General features: G+C 47.5%; 1 protein-coding gene across 10 annotated transcripts in view; it reads right to left on the bottom strand.

The window, feature by feature from the left end:
• Positions 1-13341, bottom strand: part of IGF2BP2 (insulin like growth factor 2 mRNA binding protein 2) — a 237356-nt gene that overhangs the window by 6957 nt on the left and 217058 nt on the right. For 7 of the 10 annotated variants that reach the window (XR_002774101.1, XM_003792728.2, XM_003792729.3 and 4 more), the window contains 3 exons: positions 7920-7988; positions 6954-7070; positions 1800-1874 (listed from right to left, as the gene is read on the bottom strand). Coding sequence is in view for 9 of the 10 variants with exons in the window: in XM_003792728.2 (XP_003792776.1) it covers positions 1800-1874; positions 6954-7070; positions 7920-7988 (261 nt within the window). In the remaining variant the exon portion in view is untranslated. The remainder of the gene's footprint in view (positions 1-1799; positions 1875-6953; positions 7071-7919; positions 7989-13341) is intronic. The other 3 variants (XM_023514856.1, XM_023514855.1, XM_023514857.1) reach the window with 1 other exon arrangement.

Below are 13341 nucleotides of genomic sequence, written 5' to 3'. Positions count from 1 at the left end.
GCTATTCTTTTTTTTAGAGACAGAGTTTTACTTTGTCGCCCTCGGTAGAGTGCCGTGGTGTTGCAGCTCACAGCAATCTCCAGTTCTTGGGCTTAGGCGATTCTCTTGCCTCAACCTCCCAAGTAGCTGGGACTACAGGCGCCCGCCACAGTGCCTGGCTATTTTTTGTTGCAGTTTTGTCGGGGCTGGGTTTGAACCCACCACCTTCAGTGCCCTACTCACTAAGCCACAGGTGCCACCCTATTCTTCTTTTTTAACTTAAAAAATTGAGCTATATTCACATAATCTAAAACTCATCATTTTAAAGTCTACCCTTCAATGGTCACTATGTTGTATAATCATCTCCACTATCTATCCTGAACATTTCCATGTCACTCCCTGAAATAAAAACCTTGAACCTTGTGCCCATTAGCAGTTCCAATTCCTCCCTACTCCTCCTGGCTTGGGACGGCTAATCTACTTTTTATCTCTATGGATTTGCCTATTCTCAACACTTCATATAAATGGAATTACATCACATGTGGCCTTTTGTGTGTGACTTTTCTTAGTATATTTTCTAAGTTCATCCCTTTTCTGTTTTTTTTTTTTTTTTCACTCCATCACCCTGGGTAGAGTGCTGTGGTGTCATCACAGCTCCCAAAAACCTTAGTCTCCTAGGCTCAAGAGATCCTCTTGCTTCAGCCTCCCAAGTAGCTGGGACTACCAGTGCCCACCACAATGCCCAGCTAGTTTTTTCTGTTTTTAGTAGAGATAGGGTCTTGCTCTTGTTCAAGTTGGTCTTGAACTCCTGAGCTTAAGTGATCCACTCTGGCTTCCCAGAGTGCTAGAATTACAGGTGTAGCCACTGTCTCCGACCTAGTCCTTCATTCCTTTTTATGGGTGGATTATATTCTACTGTATGGATATATCACATTTTATTTGCCCACCCTTGAGTTAGTTGAAGGGTTATTGTTTTTGAAGGATGCACATGCACTGACTTTAACCCTCAGCTGAATTTAATTTTTTTTTTTTTAAAGACAGAGTCCTACTTTGTCGCACTTGGTGGAGTGCCGTGGCATCACAGCTCACAGCAACCTCCAGCTCTTGGGCTCAGGCGATTCTCTTGCCTCAGCCTCTCGAGTAGCTGGGACTACAGGCTCCTGCCACAACACCCGTCTATTTTTTTTGTTGTTGTTGTTGCAGTTTGGCCGGGGCCAGGTTCAAACCCGCCGGTATATGGGACCGGCGCCCTATGTGCTGAGCCACAAGGACTGTCCTGAATTTTGAATATTTTTGATTATAAGAGTTATACATAAATAAATATGTCTCTAACTTTTAGAAAACTCAAGTTATAATTTTCATAGGGGGAGAAAAAACAAAAACAAAAAGTAAAACAACACACCTCACCAGAGAATTTCCAACAAGGCACGCTGTGTCCCCTTTCATCCTATGTTAACACCCCACAGCTAGAAGGACAGGACTAAGCGTCTGAGACATTCTTCCCCAAGATTATGGTTAAGGGATCAGACCAGAGATATGCCAGGGGAGGTGCCACTTGAACTGAGCACCAACAGATGATCCACATTCCCATGGGAGGGAAGGGAAAGGGGCTTTTGAGCAGGGGCACACGTGTAGAAGGAACCGTCTGAGGTGGGGGAGACAGGGTGTGTGGGAGAGGTGGAGATCACAGAGCAGCAGCAGGAAGGGAAATGGAGGACAGGCCCCCCAGCAGGAGCCTTGAGCATACTCTGTGCTGGCTGCCCTGTGACCACAGCCTGCATTGGGCACAGGGCAGCCACTAAAGGGCCCTTGGCACTGACCTTGAACTGGGCTTCAGGTGGCCCAGTGATGATGACCATTCGTTCGCTGACATCTGGGCCTTCTGCTGGGGCGATCTGTGGTTCCAAAGGAAAGATGGAGACGTTTGGTGATGTCTGGCTGCATTCCCCATGCCCCCATTTCTCGTCTAAGCGGATGGCACACGTGTCCAAGAGCTTCTTAAGGCCCGCTTCTGCTTTGGCACTGGTGACCTGACACCACACTGCCTCCACCCTGAGTCTTAGGAAGTCATGACCATAATCTCCAGTTTCTTTTGACCGAGAGAGTCAGAAGCAGGTCAGTAGTTCTTGCCTATAACTGCCATTAAGTACCAGCAGGACTCCTTTCACCAAGACAAGTCTTAGGAAATAAGCAGGGAGTCAACAGCTCTATGAAGAGAGCAAGGTACAGGCTCCTCCAACCTTCCCGGGGCCCAGCGGGAAGGAAGGGCTAGTCCGCAAGGGTGTTAAGTTGGAGTCTAGCTTGCAGGAAAGGTAACCCTGGTTCTGGTGATAAGTGACAAGTGAGTTAGAGCAGGAGTGGCTAGCACAGCCTCCTCCATGGCAAATGGGTCATAAGTACGACAGCATCAGAGGAGGAGTGAGGCACTTTGGTTCTAGTCCTGACTGCAAATCCTTCCCCTCCCTGGGCCTCCAACCCCTCATCTGTGAAGCATGGAGTCTAGACCCAGCAGGCTCCAAACCTCCTTCTCAACCTCACTTTCTGAGTCTGAGTTCTTTCATAACATAATCCAAACAAAGGCCTGAGCAAACTTTTTTATTTTTTGAGACAAGAGTCTCACTCTGTTGCCCAGGCTAGACTATCTTGGTGTCAGCCTAGCTTATAGCAACCTCAAACTCCTGGGTTTAAGTGATTCTCCTGCTTCAGCCTCCAAAGTAGTTGGGACTATAGGTGCCTGCCACAACACTCGGCTAGCTTTTCTATTTTTTTTTTTTTTTTTGCAGTTTTTGGCTGGGGCTGGGTTTGAACCTGTCACCTCCAGCTTATGGGGCTGGCGCCTTACTCCTTTGTTCCACAGTGCTGCCCTAGCTTTTCTATATTCAGTAGAGACTGTGTCTCCCTCTCTCTCAGGCTGGTGTCCTCAGTTCAAATAATCCTCCCACCTCGGCCTCCCAGAGTGCCGGCATTACAGGCCTGAGCCACTGTGTGTGGCCCCAAGCAAACATTTGTTTTTTTCATAGAGAGCCTTATTAAATATTTGTTTCTGCACACCCTGCCTCATTTCAGAAAACTTCAAGGTAGCTTTAAAAAGAAATGCAAAATTAAAGCCTAATTAGCAAATTATGGCAAAATTAGACTTAATTAAAAGTAAAATAACTTAAAAGCATAAGAGGTGGGCCACATTCTGTTCTTAGCTTTCTAAGAGTAAATACAAAAAAGAGAACACTGTCAATTCCAGGGTCACAGTGTTCCAAGGCAAAACAAAACCAGTGGCTCAGAGGAGGTGACACTCCCGAGACAAAGTGTTAAGAAAGAAATCTGTTTACCATGGACTGGAACGGCCCTCAGTGCTACATGTATGCACATGCCGTGTCTGGGTCACTGAATCTTGCCCTGGGGCTCCTCTGGGAAGACCTCCGCCTCCGCTGGGTTTAATTTTATCTTCTCTCAATATGTGCTGTAAGCCACATCCCACCTATGGGCCTCAGGGGCCAGTGTTACTGTCCGAGCATTATTCTGAATATATAGCCCAGGCTTGGTCTAACCTCTGCCCCACTGCGAACTTGGGACTCCTTCATAAGACCTGTGAAGACTTTTTCAGCCCGATTACTTAGTGGCATGGGATAAATGTGAGACACCGGTGACCAGCAACTGTGGTTCTTGGGGGATGTCCCTTTGCTGTAGGCAGTGGCCTTGGGTAATAAACACAGATCTCAATGTGTTCTGGGGACTGAGACTGTTGGCAGGAGCCCCTGCCTCTACTTCGAGACCCACAGCTAATGTGAAACCTGGTCCTTAATGTCAAGAAGTTGGAGAGGATCACAGCCTTGGTGGTTCCCGGCTCTTACCACCACCCAAACTGAGACGGGCGAAAGGCTGATACCTACTGCACATCAACCAAATCAGTTCTGCCACTGCTGTCAATCCTAGTGATTTGTGTCTGGCTTTGCTCAGATTCTGAGAGGAACCTCTGATTACTCTACTGTTCAGCATTTACCAGCCTAGACAGAAGTCAGAGAGCTACTCATGTGCTCCTACGGTTCTGAACAGCATTCCACAGGTACATTTCCTCTGGAGGGGCAGGAATAAGGACCCCATTTGATGACTGAAGCAAACGGGATCAAGAAGAGAGATGACCGCCAAGATCACAGGGCACGCAGGGTTAGTATAAGGATCAGTGACGGGGTGTCCCTGATTGACAATGGACTGAATTCTGGGCAGCATTCAGAAGCCTGCTGACCACAAGTTCTGTAGGGAAGGCAGGCAACAGGAGTGCAACTCTGACCTATGACCACAGCACCTCCTGGAATGCGTCTTCCAGATCTCAGCTCAGCCCATCCCCTCCCCACGCTCTACTCCAACAGTCAAGTTCAAAGCTCTCCTAGCAGCACCAAATGTGCCCCTGGATGACTGGCACCACAGTAACTGGGAGGTGGTGGTATGGATCAGATTTCTGGAATTAGTAAGATTATGCTTCTTGCTTTAGAGATGGATGCTTTCAGAGACTTGTCCAGATAAAGAGAACCCAGCAGAAACCAGACTGACTTTAAAAAGCAGAAGTATCTTTCTCGAACATTAGGCTTCCCTACTTTACCTTCCTCTTCTTTAATGGAGAGAGGCAGAAGCTGGAGAAGAAGATTGTTGGAGAAGAAGGTTGTTGACCCAGCATACAAAACAACATTTGGTGGCCAGGTGCAGTGGCCTGTAATCCCATCACTTTGGGAGGCCAAGGTGAGAGATCATTTGAGGCCAGGAGTTTGAGAGGATTACTTGAGGTCAGGAGTTCGAGACAGAGAAACCTTGTCTCTATAAAATATAGAAAAATTAGCCTGGAGCCATGGCGTGCACCTGTAATGCCAGGTATTTGTGGGGCTGAGATAGGAGGATTGTTTAAGCTGCAAGTTCGATGCTGCGTGCAGTGAGCTGTGATTGGGCCACTGCACTACAGCCTGGGTGACAGTGAGACCCAGTCTGTCCTCCTGGTGTAGCCCTGCTATGTCTGTACCTCACAGCAGCCAGGAGCAAAGTGACAATGGCCACTACTCAACCTTGTTTGGACTTGTGACTGTGGGAATGCTGGGGATTGAAGCCTGGGGGACTAATACCTCTCTGTTTCCCATTTTCCTAAAGGCCCGGCTGGGAATGACTATGGCACAGCAGTCAGGTACTATGGGGGGAAAAGCATTAGACCAGAAGTAGGATAGCCTGGGCAAATCTTGGCTCTCTTTTTAGTTTTGAGGCCATAGATGAGTCATTTAAACTCTATGGGCCCCGAATGCTCACAGACAATAGTAAAAAGTTATGGCTGCAGGTAGCCCCAGGAGGTGCTTAACGTCAGCTGGATTTCTTTTTTGGCCGGGGCTGGGTTTGAACTCGCCACCTCCGATATATGGGGCTGGCGCCCTACTCCTTTGAGCCACAGGTGCCACCCAAGGTCAGCTGGATTTCTAAGAGCCTGTCCTGCCACACGTGTCCTTGACCACACGTCTGCATTCTCTGGGCCTCACTTTCAGCTGACCAAAAGGGGGATTTGATGCAATGATCCCTCAAGTGCCTTTTATGTGAAATCATCGTACTCCACTTCCTGTATGGCATCTCAGACTGCAGGACTGAGTCCTGGGAGAGGCCCGAGGGCCACAGTCGGCCCAGCAGCCAGGGTCTCATCTGAAGCAAGCCTGCTGGCTGTGAAGGTTCCCACATGCCCCACCACTGCCACCTCTCTGCAGGTGTATTAAATGACAGAGTGGGAAGAAGTTCACTAAAATCAAATTCTCCCTGCAACCCTTGCTCTCTACTGTTCAGAATGTTTTGTTTTTCCTCCAGCACACTTGCTGTGGGAGAAATTCCAGCTCTTCCTGGGGAGAAAGTGTAAGCATTCTTTTTCTCCAAGTCATGAGACTTTTTGTTCGGAATTCCGGGTTGTCCCATGGCAGCAAATTATTTTGTGCAACAACGGAAACTCTGTTTCCGAAAGTGTTTCATGAGGCTTGGGACGCGCTCAGCATTCTGCCTGTGAGTCAGGGCTGATAGCTGGGCTTGGAGCAGGACCAGGGGTGAATAATCCTCCCCTTTCAGCTTCTCTGACGACGCTTCAAATTGTGCTCCACAAGCAGGATGTGGGTCTGTCACTACGGCTGCATCTGCACTCACAGCCGTTTCCATAAGTCAAGGGGCCTTCCTTCCTGAGCCTCCCCGCATAGGCCACAGGGCTTCTCTGCCGGCTACGGCATTAGCTTTTGTTATCTAGGATTTTATCATGGCTTTTAAAATAATGTTTTATTCAAATTATGTTCTAAAAGTCCGAAGATTTTTGAAACGGAGACTAAGTATAAATTAGTACTCCACTTTAAGTGTATTCCCTTAGCTTGGGAAATATGCTTGAGCTTTTTTTGTTTTATCTTCTTGAGAAGTGGAGGACAATGATAATCCAAGAAGGAGTGCATGGGTTGTCAGTAATATTTTTTCTTTTTTTTTTTCCCTTTCTATTTTTTTGAGAGAGGGTCTTGGTCTATTAGCCAGGCTAGAGTGCAATAGTGTCACTATTACTTACTGCCACTTCTAATTCCTAGGCTCAAGCCATCTTCTTGCTTCAGCCTCCTGAGTGGCTGGGACTTCAGGCTTGCACCACCTACTCAGCTGATTTTTTTTTTTTTTTATAGTGCTAGGGTCTCACTACGTTGCTCAGGCTAGTTTGTAACTTTTGAGCTCAAGTGACCCCCTCAAAGTGCTAGGACTATAGGTGTGAGTTGTCACACGTATCCTTTGCTCTAATTCAGTGATTAGTTGAACAGAAAAGGAATAAAAGAAGGAAAAATGAGAGCAGATCAGAATAGTCCTAAAGTTGAATTTCTTAGATCCGTGGGACTCTGACTCTGGATGGTGTAGGAGTTGCCTGGGACTGAGAGAAGGAACAAGGACAGGGGTAAGGGTACAGTGCAGACCAGGGCTGTAGGCAGCTGCTGGGTCAGGCTTACCTTGATGGAGGCTCCCGCGAATCTTGCCAGCTGTTTGATGTGCGCCCCTTTCTTCCCAATGATGGCACCAACAGCCTGGGTTGGGATGAATAGATTCACGATCTCCTGCTCTGGATACTGGGAGGGCAGGATGAGAAGACATCATTCCCATTGGGGCTTCTCCTTCGTGCACTTAACAGTGAGTTAAGCCCCTACTACGAGCCCCATGGTGTGTGGGATTCCCCTGGGGCCTAGGGCTCTGCAGGGGTGAAGCTCGAGGCGCGCGCCTGAACATAGGCAGTGCGACATGACAAAGCACAAACTCCTCTGAGCATCAGAATTTGTTGGAAGCTGTCTGTTAGCACAGGTTTTCCGTCCTACACAAATCTGGTATGTATTTCTTCTGTGGGTTTATCCAAAAATCAAAATATTATTGAACACATCTGGCCTTAGGACAGCATCCTGAGGAACTTTCTTGGAGGGAACAGAAAGCTGCCCTGCCCACCATGTAGCCAGGAGCAGCGGCTTCACAAGGCAACTGAACCTGCCCTGACCAGGGAGGCGGGCAAGTCACCTCTCTGGGACCTTGCAAGGAAAGGGAGGGGCTTCCTGGGCAAGGCGGCCAGTGCTCCCTGCTATGGGGGTCTGTGGGAACAACACGGCTCCATCTGCTGGACTTTGCTCAAAGTCTTTGGGAACTCTGTCATTTAGCTCAACATTGCCTCCCCATCAGTGCTCTCTTGCACTGGTTTCTTACAGCTCATGAGATATGGAAGCAGCAGTGGGACTGTTTGGCAGGAACAGCAGGAAGCTCCAGTAGACCTGTGTGCTGAGTGGTTTGTATGCTTATACTCTGAGATGTCACATGCTCAGGACAACCCAAAACCTACACCAGGAACACTCACTGGTCAGTCCCTTATGGGCCATGTGGGGCCAGCCACAGGAGAGAGAGAAGTGGCAGATGGAGCTGAACTGGGAAACACTTACAGAGTGATGATGTGGGAACGGGCTGAACTGGTGATGGGGGTACAGGCTGGAGAAGTATCCGGAGTGGGTCTGTGGCATGAGAGAAACAGTAAGTGAGTAGTGCCCTTCATACTCACAAAGGCAAGATTTCTCGCATGCAGCAATGCTGTCTGTGCCGTGAGCTGACTTCACTATTGTGTCTACAGATTCTGCTCCATGTCCCTCCTCAGGCCACTGAATGCTGGCAAGATGGAAGCTTGTTGCAGTAGCCCTCTAGGCTGACTGTTTCTTTTCTTTTTTTTTTTGGAGACAAAGCCTCAAGCTGTCACTCTGAGTGCAGTACTGTGGCATCACAGCAACCTCTAACTCCTGGGCTGAAGTGATTCTCTCGCCTCCGCCTCCCAAGTAGCTGGGACTATAGGCGCCCACCACAAGCCTGGCTGTTTTTTGGTTACCGCCATCATTGTTTGGTGGGCCTGGGCTGGATTTGAACCTGCCAGCTCAGGTGTATGTGGCTGGTGCCTTAACTGCTTGAGCTACAGATGCTGAGCCTGTTTATCTATTTCTAAATTGAGCCATGCCTGCGGCTTCCTAGGAGGTCACCATGGGAGTAGTGCCATGTGTGCAGACACATCCACCCACGCACACACTCTTTTAACCTGTCCTCAGATGCAGAGGCAGAGCCAGGGGGTTCTATTTTCTGGAGAATTATGAATCATAAATTAAAAGGAATAGAGAATGCTGGGATAATACCCAGGAGTTACTCAGAACAAGAAACTCTGCTCCTGGGGAGAAAGTTCTGAGAATTTCAGAAGGAATGGAGAGATGGGAAATGGAGAAATACTAAAAAGAGACTGAAAAAAAAAAAAGAAAAAAAAGGCTCGGCACCTGTGGCTCAAGCAGCTGGCGCCCTACTCCTTTGAATCACAGGCACTGCCCAGGAAAATCAAAATTTAAAAAGTAGATGCTTTTTACTGAATATCTTTTGTGTACTAGGAAGTATTTAAGATACTTTATGTATATTTGCAAACTCTTTCATTCCTCATACTGGTCCTGTAAGACAGGAGTATGGCTAACTTTATGTATTCCTATGAATAGGATGTGGACCAGAGCAGGAAAAGCCTAGGTTTAACTGTGCTTTACAAGAGGTCAAGTCAACACCGTCCTAACTATGACAGGAAGGGTGCCACAGAACCTATCCCTGCAGGCCTGCCCTGCAAGATAGCACGCTCAGGAAGACGGTCCCAACCGTGGTCAGTCATGCAGTTAGAAGATCTAGCTTTTTTTTTTTTTGAGACAGAGCCTCAAGCTGTCCCCCTAGGTAGAGTGCCATGGCATTACAGCTCACAGCAACCTCCAACTCCTGGGCTCAAGCGAGTCTCCTGCCTCCGCCTCCCAAGTAGCTGGGACCACAGGCACCCGCCACAACGCCGGGCTATTTTTTGGTTGCAGCCGTCATTGTTGTTTGGCGGGTCCAGGCTAGGGATTCGAACCCGCCACCTTAGGTGTACGTGGCTGGCGCCTTAGCCGGTTGAGCTATAGGCGCCGAGCCTAGAAGATCTAGCTTTCACTTGAGGGCCGCTGAGCAAATCTCACAGAGACATGCACGTCCTCTGTCTCCTCAATCTCCAACTGGACTCAGCCGCACATTAGGACTTCACTTTACGACTCATTAGTGAAAAAATGAAATTGTTCCCTTTCTGAGCTTGGAGAGAGAAATCAGAGATGAGAATGTGGTGAGGAGCTGTCCAGGGGTGCTCTAGGTACCAGGTGCACCTGCAAGGACAGAGCTCTGTTTATCCAGGGGAATCATGGCTCCAGGGCAAGTTTGGCTTTGACTTGGAAAGAGGCTGCATGCAGTAATGCCTTATACCCACAAGTGGGTGCTGTGAGACCAGCAGTCTTGCAACCTACAGTTTTCAAGCAAGGTGGGTGAAGAAGTTTCTTTCCCTTGGCCCTGACTTTCTTGAGGACTCCCTGGAAAGAACATCAGCTCCAGACCATTCAGATCCCTGTCCTGGGCCATGGATACTGGGAGGAGAATTCCGGCAAATTTTCCTGCTCAGAGAAAGCTCCACCCTGGGGAAAGGGAGATTCTGCCTTCCTCTCGGAGAGTCAGTCCTCCAGCACTTATAGCAGACATTAATTCTTTTAAATTGTGATTTTCCTTTTCCTTACAAAACTCACGTGAAACCAAAAATAGACAAGCCACTGAGTGGCTCCTATTCTGGGTTCAAATACTCCTAATATAAACACTGTCAAATTTAGACTTACCAGTTGGGGTAAGGGAGAGATTTTTTAATTAGCTGTAAAAGGATAAATTTCCTTTTTATTCATGAGTCACAGCTGGAAATTTGTCATAGGGAAAGAATCTTGAACTCGCAATCAGGAGCTAGTTCTAGCTCTGGCTCTGCTGTAAGCCTTTGTGTACAAAAGTTGGTGTTTAGAGTCAGAAGACTTGAGTCTGAATCACTAGGGCTCTATAGGTTGCAATAGTTTATTTACCCTTTCTGAGCCTCATCCAGAAAAAGACTCAAATAATACCTGGCTCCAACAGTACTGTTGTGAGGGTTCATTCACTCAAAAGGTATCTGAGTACCTACTATGTGGGAGACACTGTGCCTAGAGCTGAGAACATAGTTACTAAAACAGAGAAGGTCACTGACACCATGAACTTGTGTTCTACTGAGGGAGCAGAACAAAGACACAACTTCAGGAGTGTTATGAAACATGACCAGTAAGATGCAAAGAGGACAGCTGTGGAGACCAGTGGTCTGGGAAGGCTCCTGGAGTCGACATCCAAGGCACTGGGAGGGGACTTGAGGAGCTGGAGCTACATCCAAGGCACTGGGAGGGGACACTCTAAGCAGGGTTCTTAGAGGCCCAGACGTGGAAAAAGGGGTCGGTCTATTTGAAAAATAGAAAGGAGGCCAGTATAGTGAAAGTCGAAAAGAGGGCACAGCAGGCAGCTGACACAGGAGCACCAGGGGCCTTGTGAGCCGAGGCTCAGACATAGATTTTGACTCTAAGTATAGTGATGCTTAGATGAAGGGTGCTATGTGGTATTCAACAGGGCCATAGGAATTAAAGAATATCACTAGGCCTTGCATGGGCTGGACTAATGAATGTTAAATGATTACTTATTTATAATGAAATGTGTCTTATCAGAGTATACGTTCTCTTTTCCATCTCTACCCCCCAGCTTAGGTGGCATCTACAGCCTCGAAATGGAAGGGTGCTTTCAAAACTTGCATATTTATTGCCTCGGTGTCTGTAGCTCAGTGGTTAGGGTGCTAGCCACATGCACTGGGGCTGGTGGGTTCAAACCTGGCCAGGGCTTGCCAAAACAACAATGACAACTACAACCAAAAAACAGCCAGGCATTGTGGTGGGGACCTGTAGTCCCAAGTACTTAGGAGGCTGAGGCAAGAGAATCACCTAAGCCCAAGAGTTTGAGCTTACTGTTAGTTGTGGTGCCATAGCACTCTACCAAGGGTGGCAGAGCAAGATTCTGTCTCAAAAAAATAAAATAAAATAAAATAAAACTTGCATATATAAATGCATTGATATATAAAACTTGCATTGATAAATGTAATGATCATACAAAGGAACCTAGTGATGACTCGAAGGGATATCCTCTTTAATGGGAAAGCAGGTTGTAGTCATCTGACATCTGGTCCAAGGCCCCTAGGCACAATGTGGATGTTGGGCTCACTGTGCCAGTTTAAAAGTCCTGGCTGTTTCATGATGCAGAAACTACTTCGCTTTTTAGTGTTTCAAAAGAATTTTGACAATGGGGAAGGGGAAAGGTGGTGTCATGGTGAAGATGCTCCTGCCAACAGAGGGCTGGTGGCAGGAGGTCAGTATTATCCATGGGTTCATCTTAAATTCTCACTTAGAGGGACACTGGTGTCTGCTTTCCCTCTAAATCTGACTCTGCAGGAGGTGGGGGTGTGTGGAGGAGTATATATCAAACACACTTGTGAAAACTAAAAAGGGAGTTATCAACAGCTGGGCCTGCTTTTTCTGGGAGAATTGCAAAATCTAAGCTATTCTGTGTGACCATGTGATGTGTATTTAGGTGATATTCTGAAGAAGAAATCAAGGGGTGGAGAGAGGGCAGGGTGGGAAAGGGGTAGTGGAGGGTAAAAGCCAAGCATAGGAATTGTGTTCAGACACTCGAGTAGCTTTAGGGTGAGGACAGAGTGACCAGGCTGCACAGATGGGCAGTGCTCCCTCTGGGGACCAGGAACATAGCCTGGAGAAGGGGTGAGAACCTAGTAAGAGAGGTCAGTGTAATGGACACAGCCATCCAAGACTCAGCGTGCACATTGTTCCACCCCTAGCTTGTCCAAGTGCCTCCCCACAAGACATCTTGCATGTTTTCACAGGACAACCTTGGAGGCTGATGGGAGCTAGAAATGGGGAAGCCAGCAAGTGGCAGAGCCAGGATACTAACACAGATCTCTGTGTCTCACTCTGGTCCAAGAGCTTGCCCACTACACTCAACACCACGCTCACCTTCAATGTTCTGGATTTACTGATTCAGGTGGGATCTGGGAAGCATGCTATGGGAAGATTGTGAAAAAGTTCTCCTAAGCCAGTGGTTCTCAACCTTCCTAATGCTGTGACCCTTTAATACAGTTCTTGTGGGTTGCGACCCACAGGTTGAGAACTGCTGCCCTAAGGACTCTAATAGGCCTCCTGCTGAGTTTATGTGAACATATAAATGAATAATTACAATTCATTAGACATATATAAAAACCAGCAGCATGAATGAGAGAGCAAGAGTGGGCAAGGCAAGCAAATGACCTCAGTGAGTTAATCCAGGAAAGAAGGGGGAGCTCTGTAAAAAATTCTGATTTGGGCTTGGAGCCTGTAGCTCATTGAACAGGGAGCCAGCCACATACACTGGAGCTGGCAGGTTCAAACCCAGCCCGGGCCTGCTAAAACAACAATAACATCTGCCAACAAAAAATAGCTGGGTCTTGTGGCGGGTGCCTGTAGTCTCAGCTACTTGGGAGGCTGAGGCAAGACAATCGCTTAAGCCCAAGAGTGACATAGTGAGACCATCTCAAAAAAAAAAAAAAATTCTGATTTGATTTCCTAGTGAGATTTAAGGGGATAGCACTTTGCTAAAACCTCAGTAGACTACTATAACAAAAGGCCAATCAGAGAACTTATGGAAATTAAAAATACTATTAGTTAAGTAAAAACTTAACAGAGGACTATATATAGCAGAATGGACACTGCTGAAAAGCTCACTGGTGCATTAGATTAACTCAGGTAAGACCAAAGGATGAGAGATGGAATTAGATAAAGGAAAAAAGTAAGATTTTCTGGCTCGGCGCCTATAGCTCAACCAGCTAAGGCGCCAGCCACGTATACCTAAGGTGGCGGGTTCGAATCCCCAGCCCGGACCCGCCAAACAACAATGACGGCT

The sequence above is a fragment of the Otolemur garnettii genome, unplaced genomic scaffold (assembly GCF_000181295.1).
Source record: "Otolemur garnettii isolate 467f Iridium unplaced genomic scaffold, OtoGar3 scaffold00060, whole genome shotgun sequence".
Taxonomy (NCBI): Eukaryota; Metazoa; Chordata; class Mammalia; order Primates; family Galagidae; genus Otolemur; species Otolemur garnettii.
This window is presented reverse-complemented; position numbering and strand designations above follow the sequence as displayed.